Source organism: Lycorma delicatula, chromosome 9 (assembly GCF_047948215.1).
Source record: "Lycorma delicatula isolate Av1 chromosome 9, ASM4794821v1, whole genome shotgun sequence".
NCBI classification, from domain to species: domain Eukaryota; kingdom Metazoa; phylum Arthropoda; class Insecta; order Hemiptera; family Fulgoridae; genus Lycorma; species Lycorma delicatula.
The window spans coordinates 56,659,399-56,679,194 of record NC_134463.1 but is presented as its reverse complement, the minus strand read 5'-3'; the positions used below and the strand labels follow the sequence as shown (position 1 = coordinate 56,679,194).

General features: G+C 28.2%; 1 protein-coding gene across 1 annotated transcript; it reads left to right on the top strand.

The window, feature by feature from the left end:
• The first annotated feature begins 628 nt into the window (after window positions 1-628).
• On the top strand, window positions 629-11,817 carry LOC142330660 (uncharacterized). The gene is made up of 3 exons (XM_075376105.1): window positions 629-660; window positions 7,932-8,031; window positions 10,711-11,817. The coding sequence occupies exons 1-3, from the start codon at window positions 629-631 to the stop codon at window positions 11,800-11,802; spliced, it is 1,224 nt and encodes a 407-aa protein (XP_075232220.1). The 3' UTR covers window positions 11,803-11,817.
• The last annotated feature ends 7,979 nt before the right edge of the window (window positions 11,818-19,796 follow it).

Here is a 19,796-nt window from a genome sequence, read left to right as displayed (position 1 = left end):
TCTACGCATATCATTCCATCATTGGTGCTCCATGTAAATATGTTTTCTACAGTTTTTGCAATGGAAATGTGTCATTTTTCGCTTCTTATCAGGGGAAAATCCACATATTTTTCTTGTTCTGACTTCTTGGTGATCATTATCAGCTTGAGAAGTTATGATAGACCAATGTCCATTGATGTTTACTTGAGAGTCCTTGACAAGTTTGTCATCTGTTACCTATCTTAAATGTTTTGAAATGGTAAGATCCATGATGATTTTTTCTGCAAACACTTTTTTTGTTGTTGGCTTTATCTTGTTTTTGATTGCTTGATGCACACATATCACAAAAGAATTGATTATAATACTGTTTAAAGTTCTATAAAAAATGCAAAGTAACTTGCTGATCATAGTCCTCCTTCTCAAGTTGAGAAAGCACTTCATTTATTTCAAAAATAATATTTAGTCTGTTACCCATTGTTACTAGATAGTTACAAATTTAAACACTACAAAAACGATTAAAATATTAAATAAAAACAAGTATTTGTATATTTACACTATTGAAAAAAAAAAGTAATGTAAATGGTAACATACAGTCTGACACATGACAATGGTCTCACTGACACTAATGAAACAAAGTAAAAAGGTAGAAATGGCGACTGATACTGAACTTGAGGATGGAAAGTAAGGTACTGGACATAGTGATGCCTTCATCCTACAAACTGTTTTTTGAGACCAGTTTTTGTTGGGAGAGTAGTCTGAGAAACTAAATCTTACCATTATAAGGTTAAAATCCCTTAATACCTATTAAGATCTCTTATAATATTTTTACTTTATATGGAGCAGTTTAATATACGAGAGGTTATCTCTAAAGTAAAGATCATTTTATTGTAAAAGGATTTATACAGAAAACTTTATAAGTATTTTATATTTCTGTTACACTACATACCTTACACTACTTCTCTATATAATTGCCACATGAATTAAGACATTTATCGTAGCAACACACCAGCTTCTCTTTATTAGACATACCATCATCGTATTCTTCTACTGCCAGTTCGTTTAGCCACTGATTTTTTAAGTTTAAACAGCATTTTTAAGTTCGTCGTCACCCGCGAATTGCTTACCACTTAAAAACTTTTTCAATTTCCCAAACAAATTGTAATCAGAAGGAGCTAAGTCTGGACTATATGGATTATCATGAAGCAGGATGACGCTGTTGGTCGGCCGCCCACATCGCCGATTTTGAATGACGTGCTGTAACTCTAATTTTTCCCCAAATTTCTATTTTTTGCTAAATAGAAATATAAAATATATACACAAGAATTATAAAGACATACTATATTACAAAGACTTTACATGTCCAAGCAGCCAAATTATTTCCAAAAAAGAGTATAATTTGTTCTGTAATCTGTTTTGGTGGATTGGTCAAATATGATTAAAGTCATCAAGTATCGATGTGGGTTACTTGGATGATTACATTTTTTCTATAGGAATCCCATTTTAATTCATGACATATTGTTTTTATCCTACAATGAATTCTACAGGATAAATTCAGTAAGATACAAAATACTATTAAGAATACTATTTAAAAATAAGTTGTCAAGTATATTAATCATCACATTTCTTTCATTGAGATCTAGTATATAAATAGTTTGCAAAAAACAATACCTCAACATTAAAGTGTTTAGGCATAGAGTTTTATGTAGAAAAAAGTCTTATATTGAAATATAAAAGAAATTTCATGTGGTAGGAAAATGATGGATTAAAATTTAAGATTAACAGTATGTGTTTTGATTTCATTTTTTTCACGGAGTTGAAGATGGAATTATCCATAGATTTTTTCATATAGATAAAGTTTTACTTGCTCCTACATAATCTTTTTTGTAAAAAGAAGAATGATAACTAATTTTTAAAAAATAAATTTGTAGACAAATTTCTGTTTTGAAAAAGTGTGGTGGTGTGTGTGTGAAGAGGGTTCAATATAAATATTAAATAAATCATGAAAACTACTTGATGGGATGTGTTTTGATCTCATTTTTTTGCATAGAGTTGATTTAGTATATTCATTTAGTAAAAATTGATGTTATAAAACTATTGTATTTAACTGAAGTATATTTTTTTTTAAATAAACAAAATTCATAATGCAGGATTATACTAAATAAATAAAGTTTTTATTAATAATGACCCTTAAAAGAAAAACGATTTTAGATCAAAAAATTCTGAAGTTGGAATAAATGTAATTAAAAAATGCACAAATTTAAAAAAAACTGAAAAATAAAATAAACTTACATAGTGTTTAATTTCAATGATGTAAAATTTATTTAAAATACCAAATGTATTTTAAATAAACCATCGATGTTGTTTAGAATATAAAATAAATTGTATGTGAATGAGTATTTAAATATGTAATTTGAAAAAATACACTCTTATAATAATTCAGTTATAGATAGCATAAAGTGATACAATTAATTTTCATATATATATATATATATAGGATAAACACTTAATTTTCTAAAATATGAGCAACATTACAGGACTTGGAAAATGATAAACCATTATTTATTGGTCTTTTTAAGCACTTGGCTAATAAAAAATATTATGAAATCAAAAATTACGCAACAACTTTAATGAAAATAAATAAAAGAAAATACACAAATTGTTGGGAAGAATATTTCATATTAGTTTATAGATACTAATTATGATAATTATAAATTTTGATAATGATAATGTTCAACTACTGATTACTTTATTATAATAATTATAACCTACTAGGGAGAGATTTGGTGTAGAAATAGCCATAGGGAATAGTAATGCAACAGATCATCCTGGAGCAGTGAGAGAGTGGAGCATCCTGGATTTAGCATTTGAGAGACCCAGGTGCAATTCAATTTTGAAACCACCTTTAAATATTTTCACTACCCCTACACCCTACAGTGTTGTGCATTCTACATGCACATTTTTTATTCTGGTAGACACTATACTGGTGGTCCAAAAAAAGTGAGACATGGAAAATAACATTGAAAATTAACCAGTATAAAATAACAACTATCTAGCTGTATTTAAAAGGTTACTGATGCTCAGATTGTATTAATTCTGAAAATTGAAACTTATTGGTACAGGAATTATTATTTCAATAGGTACAAATGTTAAAAACAAAAAAAATCTAGTAATCCTTGAATATAAAAATAATTTGTTTTTAAATTCTACTGATTTGTATTTCAAAAATCTAGTAATCTATGAATAATAAAAATTTATTTGTAAATTATTATAACACATTTCATCATTGTTTAGTAAATAATGGAGGACATTTTGAGCATTTGTTATAATTAACTGCATTCCAAGTATTCAATTACATCTTTTCGGTTTTCTGGAAATGTGCTGATCGATGAAGTGAATAAAGAAATCTGATTTTTTTCTTCTGTAAATTATTATTGTCTTGAATATTATTCATTTTTGTTGAAGATAAAAAAATTGTTTAAAAATATTCGCAAACTTTTTATACCTGCTTTATGAAATACAAATTAATATTAAAATTTAAAAATAAATTATTTTTTATATTCATGAATTATTTGATTTTAACACTTTTATTTATTGAAACTTAATAATTCTTAACCAATAAGTTTCAGTTTTCATAATTAATACAACCTGAACATCAGCAAACTTTTAAATATAGCCAGGTAGTTGTAATTTTATATTGATTAAGTTTGAATGTTATTTCCCTGTCACTTTTTTTTGGACCACCAGTATATGGTTTATTTCAAATATACAGATATATACATAAAATACAGTTATCACTATTTATTAAACATTAAAAATATTTGGAATATAATAAATATACGCCAATTACAAATTTTTTTTTTGAATATTCAAAACAAACTAAATCGGAACTTTTTCGCTTTAGCTTTAGCAAATTTATCAATCAGACTCTCATAATCTAATAACCTAACAATATCAATTTCTATAAACATCATAGACAAGTGACTTAAACGGAGTTGAGCTAAGGAATTTCTTAAATAATTTTTAACTCTTTTCGGAACGAAAAAGAACATTCACCACTTGCATTGAAAATAGGAATTGTAAAAAATGTTTTTCAGAATTGTCTCTTCATTAGAAAAGTAGATTGTAAAATTCCAATTAATAATTTATACATGTCAACAGGATTGGTGACATTTTATTCTTTTACGAAGACAATGAAATAGTAAAGTTCATGTTTAAAATTTTTAATATCAATATTTTGATATTTTGTGTATATGTTTTCCACACAATCATTAAATTGGATGTCAGATATTTTAAAATTAATAAATAATTATCACGCTTCTCCGTGATAATTCTGAAATTAGTACATAACAAATAACGTTATGTACGTTTATGACAAAGGTTTCTTTTACATTAAAATGTGTTTCATTTAACGATGTTTCTTAAAACTGCAATATTGTTTTTTTATTCTGCCTCTCGGAAGGTTCCGGTTTTCCATCAGTAAATTGGCACCATTTATAAAATTATTCCTGAGATTTTAGTAGATTTGTTCCTAACAATAAATTGTACTGGGTGTCTTGCAATGATTTTCTTATACTATTTATTCTTTCTAATAATTTATCCCATAAAACAGGTAACAATGTTGTTTAATAATCGTTGAAACATTCTGCAAATTTTTTCGCCTCCGATTTGCTTATAAGTTTTTCACTATCCAGCTTACTAATTTGGATTGGCACTTCCTTAATATTTTGGTAATTACATTTTAATGCGGAAACTGCGTCTATTCTTGATGCTCGGCTAGTATCACTTAATCATTTTATATCTGGAGATTGAGTTGTACTATTTATAAGTATATTCCATCGCCGAGTAAACGCCGAGAAATATACATATAAATTTTGAATAAAATCAACGAAATTTAATGCGCCAGAACATGATTCCACAGGACAATTTCCTATTAAATTTAAGCTATGGCTAGCGCATGATACTAAAAAAAAATGTACATAGGTTGCTGTATTAATATGTTTTATTCTTGTTTGCAATCCGCTGAATTTGCCTGCCGCATTGTCGTAGGTTTGCTCTTTACAATTTTTTATATCTATTAATAAATCTCTTAAAATTCTAGAATTATTTGTCCTAATTATTCAGAATTATGATTTTCAATATTAAAAAACCAAAAAATCGTTCTTTTAAATTTCCATTTTTGTCAACAAATCTCATAATACAAGTTAATTGATTTACATGGGTTACATTCGGAATAGAGTCTACAGTAATGGAATAATAATTAACTACTTCTTGGACTCCAAATATTAAATATTTCTTGACTTCGATACCCATTAAACTTATAAATTCGTAGCATACCGGGTGTGATAAATAATTAACCTTTCCCCTACGTGGATTGTTAAATTTTTGCAAATGAATTTTCATCAAACTATCGAATTCCGCCAGATATTCAGTAAAACTGAAAAAATTTCCTATTCGATTTAAATCTGTGTATTCTCTGTGGCCACGAAATGCTACTTACTCTTAAACTCGCCAATAATTTCAACGGCAATTACCCGTTGTAAAACAGCCCGCCAATACTTCTGTTCCGAATTAATTTGTTTGTTCTAAGTATGTATCGATACGTTCAACAATTAATAATCGTTTTTGTAGAGTCATATTTCATATCGCTCTGAGAAACTTCGTGACCTCTTAAGTTTCTGGCTAAATTTTTCCAATCATTGAACCCTGTTGAACATTTTGTCTGTGTATTGGAAAACAGTATACACACGTAACAATAAATGCATTTACTTATTTCTGAATATACCAACCACTGACGGAATTCTTTAGTTCCACTTACTTTCACACAATAAAAATTTGATTCGCAAATATTTCTATAATAGAATCAGTTTCTACCTTCATACTTTATTTAAGAGTTGTAGTATTTCCAATATTGCAAGGTTTATTATTAAATAGTATTGAATCATTTTATCAGACAAGTGGCCGCAATGCAATGTCATTGAAACACACAGTCGTCTTTATGTTTACCGTGGTAGTCTGCTGGTAATTTATTTTGTTCCAATTCCTCTTCGCTATTTCGTTCTTTATCAATAATATTTAATTCACAAGTTGCTGATTTTTTGGTTTCATGCTTTTCTCTTTCATCGATTTTTTCCAGTGCACATTCTGTTTCAGTTCGCTCATTGATTATTTCAAGTTCACATTCTGTTTTAGCTCACTCATCAATTTCTTCGAATTCAGATTCTGCATCAGCTCGCTCTCCTGTTCTTTCGGATTAATTTTGTTTTTTTTAGCTTGTTTTTCTGAAGAGATTATAAATTTATCCAACGAATTTCTTTGCCTTTCTGCATATTCTTTTTCTCTTTGTCTTTTGCGTTTCCAAGCTCCTGATTCAAATTTTCTTTTCGTGGACATGGCTAAAACATTAAATAAATAAATTAGTAATGAATAAAGGATAATTTATGAGCAGTGGCCAATGTTACAACGCAACAGTTCCTGATTTAACACCTTTAGATATCTGCATCTGGAAGTAAAATATTGTATAAGAAACAAAAATACATTATCGTGAGGAATTAATTGTCCGCATTACGGATACGGCTGAACAACTTAAGGACAACCCACCGGGTTGGTCTTGAGGTGAACTCGTCATCGCAAATCAGCTGATTTCGAAGTCGAGAGTTCTAAGGTTCAAATCCTAATAAAGACAGTTACATTTATACTGGTTTCAATACTAGATCGTGGATACCGGTGTTCTTTGGTGGTTGAGTTTCAATTAACCACACATCACAGGAATGATCGACCTGAGACTGTACAAGAGTAAACTTCATTTACATTCATACATATCATCTTCATTCATCCTCTGAAAAATACCTTACGGTGATTCCGGAGGCTAAACAGAAAAAGAAGAGCAACATAAGTACACCGCTATAGAACTAAAAAGAGCAACAAAAGCAGTACAGAAGCGTGCCAAAAAATGTGTTGAAAATGGCGTGTTCATTTTTGAACATTTATTATAATAAACTGGTAGACCCCTAAATATAGTATACTTTGGTCTAGAGTATTGTTTCTAAATAAAATTCGAATTCTAATTTTTCTTTGTTTTATTTAAGTTATCTTACACCATTTTGTTCGAAATTAAATTCTCTATAAGTTTTTTTTATAAGTTTTACATGTTTATTTCCCGTTTAACAAAGGTTGTTGTACGTCAAATATAAAAAAACAGGGTTTTTTTACCCCAATTTGTTGAATTTTACTCCAGATTTCTCAAAAACTACCGTAGATACGGTTCTGGGACCTACTTTATTAGATTTTTCAGGTCAAAGACTATAAGAAATCATTAATTTTGTTCCTTAATTAACGTCCTAAAAATTTTTGTATAACCTTATTTCACCAGGGTAGCTGAAATCCAGACGAAATGTTTCATTAACATTACTAGTAACTCGCAAATGAAGCATTTTAGGACATAATTATGCTGATATGAAATTATTCCATTATTTTAACAAGTAGAATATGTTGCGTAAGTCCTGGGAAAATTTTTGGTACATTCTGTATACATAATCTAAAATCTGATATTCTAGCCAACTGTCTAGGAGGCTAATTAATTATTTTATGACGAATGGAAAGGCACAAAATATTAAAAATATAAACAACTATAAAAATAAAACAACATAAGACAATAACACTTTTTACTTTTTAAAGTATTTGTCTTTAGAAACAGATGCGGTTAAGTCATTTACAAAGTGAGCACCAATAAATTGTTTGAGGTTTTTGAGACAGATCATTATGACCGCAGCTCACACATGATAATAACTTACATTATTAGTATATAACCATATCTCTAAAAGTAGTTTGGTGGAATGAAATATAGTACTTGGTACTCTTTAAAAGAATTCTGGGTTTACCAAGGTAGAATGTTATTCTTAAAAATGTGCTATTATATTCTTTAAAATACTTTTAATTATATCAATAATTTTCAGATCTGATCCTTTGAAGTATGAATTGCGTGATCAACAGAAGAATAGTACTCTGGAAGCAGAAAATAATTTTTTGAAGGATAATTCTTATAAAAACATCACTGTAAGTAATAAAACAACATGTGCTTAAAATCATTAGTTGTGTACATAAATTTGTTTTGTTATTAACAACTAAATTAAACATGATATTTTAGAATTAAAAAATTGAATGATTTACTTTCAAATAGAAAATCTGTACTTTATAAAAAATTTTGTCAGAGCTAAATATTAGCACTTTCTTCTGTTGAGTTATCAGAAGAGCTGTTGTCAATAATGCCTATATTAAAAGCATTATGAAACTTTAGAATGTATTTTAGTTGTGTCTACGAAGAATTTGTTTCTGTCAGATTTTATGTGATTGTAATTTTCATACTTTTTAACTATGTTGAGATCTTGGATTGTATGTGCTCAGTGTAAAATTTGCATATTATGTTTTGTTTTGTGTGTATGTCCTGAGTCTAACTATCTTTATCAAAAGGGACAAACAGAATTGTTTTCATGTAACACATCGCAATAATTTGATGCACAGCAATCTTATCAGCCTGTTTAAAATATCTTTGTTGTTTTTTTTAGCAGAAGGACACTAATATACTTTCTGATAAATTTTTAATTAAAAGGAATCTTAAATTTCCTTTATCTTTGTCTTATGTGTGTGTTGTCACAATAAGTGTTGAAATATTTTCTGTGAACACTTTTTAACTTTTTTTATTTTTATTTGTGTTTAGTGTATTCAGATACTTAGTATACTTTTATTTCATACATCTATTTTTGTTTTAAGTATTAATATCTACTTTAATACATATATATATACATATATATATTTTTTTTTTTTAATGGCAAAATGCAATATTTAATGACACTATTCTCATCAAACTTTCAGTACATTTTCCTTTATTTGTCCAGATAAATGCTAGGGAAATTCCTTTTTTTATACATGGAAGTAGCACAGATACCGTATCAGTCTATATTATTATCAGAGCTGACTTCTGTGGTGTAGTCTTTCTTTTAATATTTCTTGTTGGAAGTCCCAGATTGTGTCTCAAGTCAGGCATATAGCTGTGTGTTTTTCAATACATGTTTTATATGTATCCCACATGTCCTTCTTTATTCTGTCTATTGTTTCCAAAGTGATGAGTAACTTTCTTTCCTCAAGATCTTGGTAATTTTTATAACACTTAGTTGATATATGTTAACGGTATTTATTTTTTGTTACTACTAGGTTTTGTTTAAACAAGGATGTAAATCCATCAAAATGTGCCAGATGTTTTATTGTATTTCATAATTAAAAGTAATTGTTGACTGACAAGTTGCACGATTAGTCTACATAATATTATGTAAGAAAGTTAAATTGGGAAATCAGGAAAATCAAGTGATTTGTTTTATTCATATATTGCATTGAATAGTAAATGATTTGTAATTTTTTAATCAGTATGAATATAATTTACATAATTAGCTTATTTATCCTCTGTAAAAGGAATGTGATATTGTCTATACAGAGAAAATACTGGATATTATTATTTGTAAGATTTTCAATTTGGAATATGTGAACGATGTTAGTGTGTTGTAAAATTATTTCATTCAAGAAACTAGAAATGGGTTAAGTAATGAGCAGGCTAATCATAGAAATTGTTCCATGTAAAGAAATTTTGTTAAAATATAACTTGTGCTAAGGTTACGATTTCAGTTATATGCTGTGCATACTATATCCAAAATATATTATAAAATTTATAAAAAACCCTCTACAAGTAATAATACACTTCTTCACAATATATCTTCTATACATCTACACAGAATAACATGCATATTTACAAATTAAAAATATAACTATAAATGAAAATTTTACACAGCACATAAAAACCAATATCTCAACATGATTGAAAAATATGAAATTTACAAACATATAAAATCTGGAAAAATAATACGTTGAACATAAAGTACGATTACATAATTATGGGATTTCCTATGATGTCCACCATTATCAACACTAATAGTACCTCTAGAATTGTGCTGCTTGTTACCTCCAAAAGAATTTCTATTGAAGAAAAAATTGATTATCTGAAAAGTGAGTTATCTAATATTGAATAGTTTTTATAATATTTTAGTTTCATACATTACATAAAGAGTAACCTTATTCGGTTAGATTTAATCACATTTTTTCAGTGTATTTACTATTAAAAGGTTATTACTAAAAATATCTTCATAATATATAATTACCATTTAACTCAGGTGTTATAAAAGTTTATTAAACAAGACTCTGACCAGTGGAATTTGTACCTTGTTATGTCCTTTTATTTTATAATTACTATTCTATAAGGCATTCCAGCTCTTGTGGAACTATCAGGTTGTAAGATTATGGCTATACATCAGTAACTGAGTTTCAATTAATGTCACAGCCTGATGGACATAGCCAAGACATTGCCTGCATTTATTGTAGCTCCTGACTTAAATGATAGATTTTGGATTTTTAATTAATTTTCTAATAATTGCATGATCTGTTCCTGATTGGATCTTTTTGTTAAGTTGTTGACCAAAAGATTTTGACAACATTCTCATTATACTGAATGGTAGAGTAGTATTTTTCAGTGCATTTCTTCTATATAAACTCTATAAGAGGAAGGATATATTATGGATTCATTCTGTTACCAGTATAACAGAAAGATTGCTGTTGGCAAAGTGACTTTTAAAATAAATTTTTTTTTGACATATAATTAAACTAATTTACTTTAATATTTCTTTGTTATAGAACAATAAAGAAGATGAAAAATGGGAATGTTCAAATGATGAAACTGAAAAACTGCTGAGTTTGATGACGACAAATGAAATGATAAGAAAAGGAGAAAAAGAAATAAACAAATATAATAATAAAACAGAAAGTACAATTTTAGTATTAGGTAATGCTGGATCAGGCAAAACTACATTTGTACAATTTATGGCTGGAGACAACAGTAAACTAATATCAAAAGAATCAGCTAAAGATAGTGGTCGATACTTGATTGAAGATGGTAAAAAGATAGGGTCATCAGTTAGTAAATCATTCACATTGTATCCAGAACAAGTTATAAGTGATTTCAATGCTACATCATTCACAGACACTCCTGGATTCATTGATACTAGAAGTCCAAAACATGAGTTAGTAGCAGCTCATGTAATGAAAATGTATTTAAAAAATATTAAAAATATAAAAATAGTAATATTAGTAACTTATAATTCTGTTGAGCAGGGTGTGTATAAAAACGATTTTGTTGATTTACTTCGTAACATTAATGCTTTCATAAGAAATATTGATAAATATAAAGACAGTATAGCATTAATAGCAACTAAAGTTCCAAATATGTATAAAATTAATAAAAATAATGTAACATTAGTGTCTGATAAAACTGTTATTGAAGGTATAGCAGAATACCTTACCAAACTAAAAATATCACTTAATGAAAAATTATTAAACTCCGATGAAAATAAAGAAAAAATCTTTTTAGAAAATAGTATAAAACTCATAGATGCTTTTCAAGAAACTGATGCAAATGGAAATTTTAAAAGAATAAATATTTTTCGCAGACCTTCAGAAGCAGGAATATTATCTGAAATACCACTGATTCAGCAAGCTAAAGAAACTTTAAGGGAAACAGTGGTTAATAATATTAAATACAGTGAACTTTCTGAAAATGATGTAGGATATGCATTGTCAGATAGCGCTAGAAATTATCTGTATTGTTTATTGTGGTATATCAATGACATAGTTATAAATATATCATCGTACACATATATGTTAATGGAAAATCATTATGAACTTCAAATGGCCAACTACACTGATGTTTATCAGTTATCAAAACAGTAATCAGTTATCAATGTATAATTATCAAAATAAAATTTTAAAAAACTAATGGCTTTAGAAAATGATTTAAAAATATCCAGCAATTATAAAAATTACTCAACGATTTTAAAAAACTTCATTTTGAATGAAAATATTCAATTAAATGAGTTGGAAAATAATACTTATTTTGAAGTTGAAGTGTATTTGAATAATATTCAGCAGTTTACAGATACTGATCTGATTTTGACAACAGTTACATGGGCTGAACAAATGAAAAATCTTTTAAATTTTATGAAAGAAAATTTATCATGGTACAGTTTTCTAATAAAAGCACTTGAGCATTTTTCTTCTTATAAAATTCAAATATCTAAATCAGAATTGTACAATCCTTCTAAGTTATACAACTCTACTGATTCAGTCAGAACTGTTCTTTCTAATATTGATGAGCTATTATTTGAAAATCTTGATTCACATTTTAGTTTTATGAGTTTAAGAGGTGATAGAAAATTGGAACGTGATGATGTAATATCTCTAACAATTAAAAGCCAAACAAATATTTCTTGTGATGATGGAAAAATTACTGTGAAAGGTTATTATGTTACACTTAGTTCAATAAAAAACAATACACTGTTAAAAAATTATTGTGGCAATACACCTATTAAAATGTTAATAATTTATGGACTTCATACTGTATTCATTGATACAGACTTGACTGAAGAATACTTTAAAGGAATAAATATAATGATTGTAGCTCCTGTATGGGAGATTATTGGTAAGAGGGAAATAAATGTTGATGGTATTCCAGGGAAAACACACAACAATACAAAAGCTGAAGATGGAAAAGAGTTAGGTGAAAGTGGGAGAGATGGATTGGTTGGTCTTCCAGGAGGGAACGATGGAAACTTTTTTGGTATTGGATCATATTTTATAAATGAGGAAAATCTAGTTATAAGTTCAAATGGTGGTAAAGGAGGGCCTGGTCAACATGGAGGAAATGGAAAAGTAGGAAGTAATGGAGTTCATGGTTTTGAGAAATTTAAATCGGATATCGGTAATAATGATAAGGTGCAGGACAGTGGTTTGATATCTTTTCCTTTGAAAGAATTATCTGACTCTGGTATCAAAAATAATGATTTCGAACTTGATATGAAATTATATTTCTTAATGGTGATAGTGGTAGTAATGGGGCCAAGGTGGGAATGGGGGAGTTGGAGGAAATCCTGGTTCTGTCCTTTTGTTAGGAGAATATAATCCTTCAAAAATTTCTATACACAATTTTCAGGGATATTTAGGAGATGATGGTGAGAGTGGAAATGATGGTGAAAGAGGAGAAAATGGAACACCTTTTACATGTGTCAAAACCGATCTTTCATATTACCGTCAAGGGACCTATAATAAAAATATCATTTATTTATGGATGTGCAGTAATTTAACTGATTATTTCAATAAGTGCTCCTCTCATAAAGATGTGATTTCATTAAAATCGACATATAACTCTTCTGTTAATTATATACTACCACCTCAGCCAAATATGTATGACTTTTCATCAGAAATTCACCATTACACATTATTACTAAAATCTCTTAAAAAATAAATATATGTCAAAATACACAAAAAAATTCTTGAAACAAATTTATAATGAAATACTGAAAATGAAAAACCATTTTTGGAAATTTATCATTTTAAATGAAACATTATTACCATCATCAGATTCAAGTACAGTTTTACTGTGAATTTTCACAATAACATGTGGATTTTGGTCATTACATTATTACATAAACTACCATTTTTATACTTTTGATAGGTGTGTAAGATATTAAGATATTATGTACTTCTATTATGAAAATTTTATAGTTACTTTGGATTTTCCCCTGGATATTTACATTTATATATATATAAATAATAACAATTAGCCATTTAGTTATGTTTGACCCATGGCAATTTCAATTCCTTGGAATTTTCCTGGCAGGTTTTACAGCTAGCTTCTCATTGCCTTCCCAATATGGTTAATTGAGACCCAACCACCAAAGAACACCAATATCCACAGTGTAGTATTCAAATCCAGATAAAAATTGTCTCTACAAGGACTTGAACCTTAGAACTCTCTATTTCGAAAATCAACTGATTTTGTGATGACAAGTTTAACAATTAGCCTAACCTAGCGAATTAGTATCACAATCATTCTTCAGTAATTTTAATGTTTTTTCACAACTGAGTAGACTTTTATACAATTATTTCCTCTTTTACACACGTGGTAAATATCATTAATTTCAGTCTTATTCAATCAGCCACTTCAACTTGTGATTTTTGCTATTAATATTCTTTCTCTTTTCTCTCTCTCTCTCTCTCTCTCTCTCTATATATATATATATATATATATATATATATATATATATATATACTATAAAATATACAGATATTGTGCATTACAAGACTGCACAGTTGATATCATAGCTAGTAGTAAATACTATCTTTATATTTGTCTATTTTTCATACATAAGTTCTCATAAGAAATGAATAAAATTGCAAATTTCTTTTATAACTAAAAAAAAAAAATGTAAATCAAGCTTTAGATTTCCTATTTCCAGCATTAATACCAATGAATCTGTTTTACAGTTCTAAAAGATCTTCTGTAAGCATATCTTTAGGTATTTTAAGTGGTAAGTTTTAAATAATTTAGTATTATATTAAATATAGATATGTTATTTATACAAAGTGTTTCTGAAATGGTGGGCTGGCTATACTTTTTCGGATTCTACTTGTTAAATTAAATAAAAAATTCCTTAGGAAAAATGGCAATTTCTCCTTCGCTCTCCCTCTGCCCGCCATTTTGTTATTTTTATATAAAAATTTATATCTCAAGTTAATATCTCACATTAATATTTGGTAAGCGTCTTGGTAATAGTTTTAAAATTAGCAAAAAATCAGGACTTAAATACCTACGCAAATCACAAAATGGCGGCCATTTTTGTTTTTTAATGCGTTATATCTCCGTAAATATTAGTTTTATCAAAATTTATGTTATTTGCTATAAGTATTAAGCCTTTTATTTTGAACAAAAGGTCATTTAATTTTTTAAAAAAACCGGTTAACAAATAGTAGAGTTAAGGCAGAAAATTGATATTGTAATTTTGTGTCATAATGATAAGGTCTATTATTGTAAGAAAATTATTACTTAATTTAATACTAATTTATAATATTAGAATTAACAATAAATAAAAACAATAATATTTATTCGAATTGAACGTAAAGTGAAAGACATGAAAGCAGACACAAAGTTACAACATCAATTTTCTGTCATAACTCGGCTATTTGTTAACCGATTTAAAGACGTAAAATGTCATTTTATGTTCAAAATAAAAGGATTAATATTTTATCAAAAACATACATTTTGATAAAACTAATATTTATGGAGATGTAACGGACTGAAAATAAACATGGCTGCCATTTTATAATTTGCGAAGGTATTTAATTCCTGATTTTTTGCTAATTTTCAAACTTTATTACCAAGACGCTTACCATATTAACATGATTCGTCTATCAGAACTTGAAATATATATTTTTATATAAAAGTAAAAAATGGCGGACAGTGGGAGAACGAAGGAGAAATTGCCATTTTTTCTAAGGATATTTTTTGTTAGTTTTACAAGTAGAATCCGAAAAAGTATAGCTAGCCCACCATTTTAGAAACACTCTGTATAATTATATTATTAATAAAAAGTAACATAAAGCACAAGTAATAATTTTAACAGAAGAATAAGGCCAAGATAAAAAATTATACTTAAATTTTTAAACATAATTCTTTTGCAAATAGACTATAAAAATTCTTTTTTTTTAATAAGTTAAATGTTATTTATTAAAATATTATTATATTTCTATTATCTCTCTCTCTCTCTCTCTCTCTCTATATATATATATATATATATATATATATATATATTACATGTTACATGCTTATATTAAAATAAAAATGAAAATTATTGTTAGCTGTGTACAATTAGTGAATGACTCATTGTTTTTAATCTAAATTTTGTATAAAGCTTAAAAGATTAAACGAAAATTTTTCATTATAAATAAAATTTGTAATTTTGCAATAAAGATGTTAAATAAAATTCTCTCCTGTGTATATGAACAGGTAGTGTACTGTACTTATTTTTCGTGTCTTTATAACTAAAAAATTTGTACAAATGTGATTTATTTTTATTATGAACAGTTCATTTTGCATATGTTGATTTGATGCACTTTTCTATTTCTTTATATTTTAGCAATCTTCATGGCCTCAAATTTTACATCCTATTTTATTATTTGAGTAATATATTTTAATCTTTGTTTTTGTTTACTACTTTTACCACCTACACTTTCTACTAGAAAGGAACACATTAATTCTACATGCCTTATGATACCTACCATATCTGTTTTTTTATTTATACGATTTTGTCACAATCATTCTTCTTTGAACCTTTTTCAATTCTCTTTATTTCGTATTCCAACAATCATCATAATTTTTAATATTTCAAAAGCTTCATTATTTCTTTTTTTTTGTTTCTTTATTGCCCATCATTTACTTCAACACTCAATTGAAGATCTTTGGTACATTCTTTCTAATTTCTAAATCTACGTTAATAAAATCTATTTTTTTTTTTATGGATAAGAGTTTTTGAATTTTCCTGATTTTGATATTCTTACTTCTTTGTACGAAGTAAAGGAAGTATTATGATAACAAAAAATTTCGGTTTTCAGATTTCAACGGAAATAAACATTTTGACCATTCCTGAATCCATTTTGATTAGTTTCGGCGTGATGTCTGTACGTACGTATGTTTCTCGCATAACTCAAAAACGATTAGTCGTAGGATGTTGAAATTTATGATTTAGGACTGTTGTAACATCTGGTTGTGCACCTCCCCTTTTGATTGCAATCCAATGGACCAAATGTGTCCAAAAAAGCCCAAAATCAAAAGAAATCTGGATTTTGGACTTTTCTTAACTGCAGTATAGCCCTCATCGAGAGCTTTTCAACGATATATCATAAGTGGTACTTATTTTCATTGGTTCCAGTGTTATAGCCAAATGAAATTTTAATTAATGATATATTTGGATCTTAAAAGGGGAATGCACATCGGTTTGAATCAGAGTCTATCTGCTTTTTTTAAACTTTTTTTTGTAATTTAAATATATTGATTTATGAATAATTAAAAAAATACGATAATAATAATTCAATAAAAACAATAAACAAAAAATTATGATTAAATATCAGAAATGATTAATAAAATAAATTTTATGTACTTTACATTTTAGAAAAATGTATATCTAATTTAGTCACATCAGATTTTTTACTCTGTCAAATTGGTTATGTTGCTAAGTGGGAAGGCAATAAAAAAAACATTCAGTACACCCAAAAAGTGGATTTTTATTGGCAGTAACAATTTTGTCAGTTAAATAATTTCTAAACAGTGGAATCAGATGGGACGATTTAAGTAGTCTGAATTTGAAAAAGGATATGAGGTGAAAAGGATAAAATGTGTTCAAAGGTTTTTAATATCAATTGATATTAAAAAAAGAAACATCAAAACCAATTTCTAAAATTAATGAAGGGAAATATGCTTTCAAAGGATCTTTTCAGATTTGTAATTCAGTTCCTTATCACTATTTCCATGCTATTCCTCAGTGGTATGTAATGTATTTCTAATTATTTAAAAAATTATTTATTATTGTTTATACAGTTTAGAGTTTAAATATACTGTTTCATATACATTAGTATATTTACTTCTGAAAAATAATTTACAAAATACATTAGCGATACGTTAAAACAGTTTAATGCAAGATTTTAGAAAAAAAAATGTTCTGGAAATTCACACTCACCAATAAATTCGCTCTCTCTATTGATTCAGCTACTCAGTTTATACCTTTATTTTTCCATTTCCAAACTAAAGTTGTATTAAATACCATTTAGTAAAATTTTTTTTTATGAATAATTTATAATTATTAGAATCAATAAAATACATTTGCCACTAGTCATATGGTACCATACTGGTATACTGCTTATTGGGAGGATAAGATCCTAAAATTAAATTAAATCTTAAATAGATTTCTTATCATTATTTTTTTTTTTATCTTTTATGATCGCATAGGATCACTTTTGTCAATCTATTATCCAAGTCTCTTCGAAGGGACTGTTTGAGTTTTGCAGGCCTCTAGTACTTTTTCATATGTTCTGATCTCCGTACTCTTTCTACTGTTGAAAATGTTCTTGTATTTCTTTTGTGTGACTGTGAAGCGAATGTTTTTGTCTTGATTTTTTCATTTAATTTTATATTGTTAGTGGTATCTTCTGGTGTAAGGCCAATTTCCTTGAGATCCTCTCTTATTTCTCTGATACTCTGTGTCCTGTCTTGGTTTTCAAGTCACGATCGTACCGTACTAGTTGTTTTAGAGTCTTGAATCCTGCATCCTAATTATGCATCTAAAAAATCCTAGACTCCTCTTATGCATAGTATCAGTGATGTTTTCTAAGTCTGTATATAACTTTGCAGGGCATGATCCACCACTGCCTACCTTTCTGGTACTTTTTGTTAATGCAGGTTCTTTCAATTTTTTTGAATCTGTTTGTCTTTGATTGGCTATTCAAGTGGAAGAGTGTTTCTGCTGTAAATGTGGCTTCCGGTTTTATAACTGTGTTGTAATTTTATTTTTGCATTTGTGGATAAGCATTTTTTAGTGTAGGTGTATCAGTGTAGGTGTAAAACTGGAATAAAATGTTCAGCATTTTAAAAAAATTAGGGTTCAAATACAGAGATAGAAGAACAATTGCTAACATGTACAGGAACCAAACAGCAACAGTAACAATTGAAGAACATAAGAAAGAAGCCGTAATAAGAAAGGGAGTCTGACAAGGATGTTCCCTATCTCCGTTACTTTTTAATCTTTACATGGAACTAGCAGTTAATGATGTTAAAGAACAATTTAGATTCGGAGTAACAGTACAAGGTGAAAAGATAAAGATGCTACGATTTACTGATGATATAGTAATTCTAGCCAAGAGTAAAAAAGGATTTAGAAGAAACAATGAACGGCATAGATGAAGTCCTACGCAAGAACTATCGCATGAAAATAAACAAGAACAAAACAAAAGTAATGAAATGTAGTAGAAATAACAAAGATGGACCACTGAATGTGAAAATAGGAGGAGAAAAGATTATGGAGGTAGAAGAATTTTGTTATTTGGGAAGTAGAATTACTAAAGATGGATGAAGCAGGAGCGATATAAAATGCCGAATAGCACAAGCTAAACGAGCCTTCAGTAAGAAATATAATTTGTTTACATCAAAAATTAATTTAAATGTCATGAAAAGATTTTTGAAAGTATATGTTTGGAATGTCGCTTTATATGGAAGTGAAACTTGGACAATCGGAGTATCTGAGAAGAAAAGATTATAAGCTTTTGAAATGTGGTGCTATAGGAGAATGTTAAAAATCAGATGGGTGGATAAAGTGACAAATGAAGAGGTATTGCGGCAAATAGATGAAGAAAGAAGCATTTGGAAAAATATAGTTAAAAGAAGAGACAGACTTAAAGGCCACATACTAAGGCATCCTGGAATAGTCGCTTTAATATTGGAAGGACAGGTAGAAGGGAAAAATTGTGTAGGCAGGCCACGTTTGGAATATGTAAAACAAACTGTTAGGGATGTAGGATGTAGAGGGTATACTGAAATGAAGCGACTAGCACTAGATAGGGAATCTTGGAGAGCTGCATCAAACCAGTCAAATGACTGAAGACAAAAAAAAAGAAGGTGTATCAGGCTGCCAACCTCCGCGGCACAAGTGGTAGCATCTCGGCCATTCATCCGAAGGTCCCAGGTTCGAATTCCGGTTAGGCACGGCATTTTCACACGCTACAAGAATTGTTATCATCTCACCCTCTGATGTAATACCTAATGGTGGTCCCAGAGGTTAAAAAAGAAAAAAAAAAGAGGAAAGGTGTATCAGATTAATTTTTGTGCTTTAGTTAGTTTCTGG

Excerpts from the sequence above, each read along its gene's own strand:
- LOC142330660 (XM_075376105.1), top strand. The coding sequence starts at position 629 with ATGGCGACTGATACTGAACTTGAGGATGGAAA. Across the intron at positions 661-7,931 it reads ACTGAACTTGAGGATGGAAA|ATCTGATCCTTTGAAGTATG; the intron begins GTAAGGTACTGG and ends AATAATTTTCAG. Across the intron at positions 8,032-10,710 it reads ATTCTTATAAAAACATCACT|AACAATAAAGAAGATGAAAA; the intron begins GTAAGTAATAAA and ends TCTTTGTTATAG.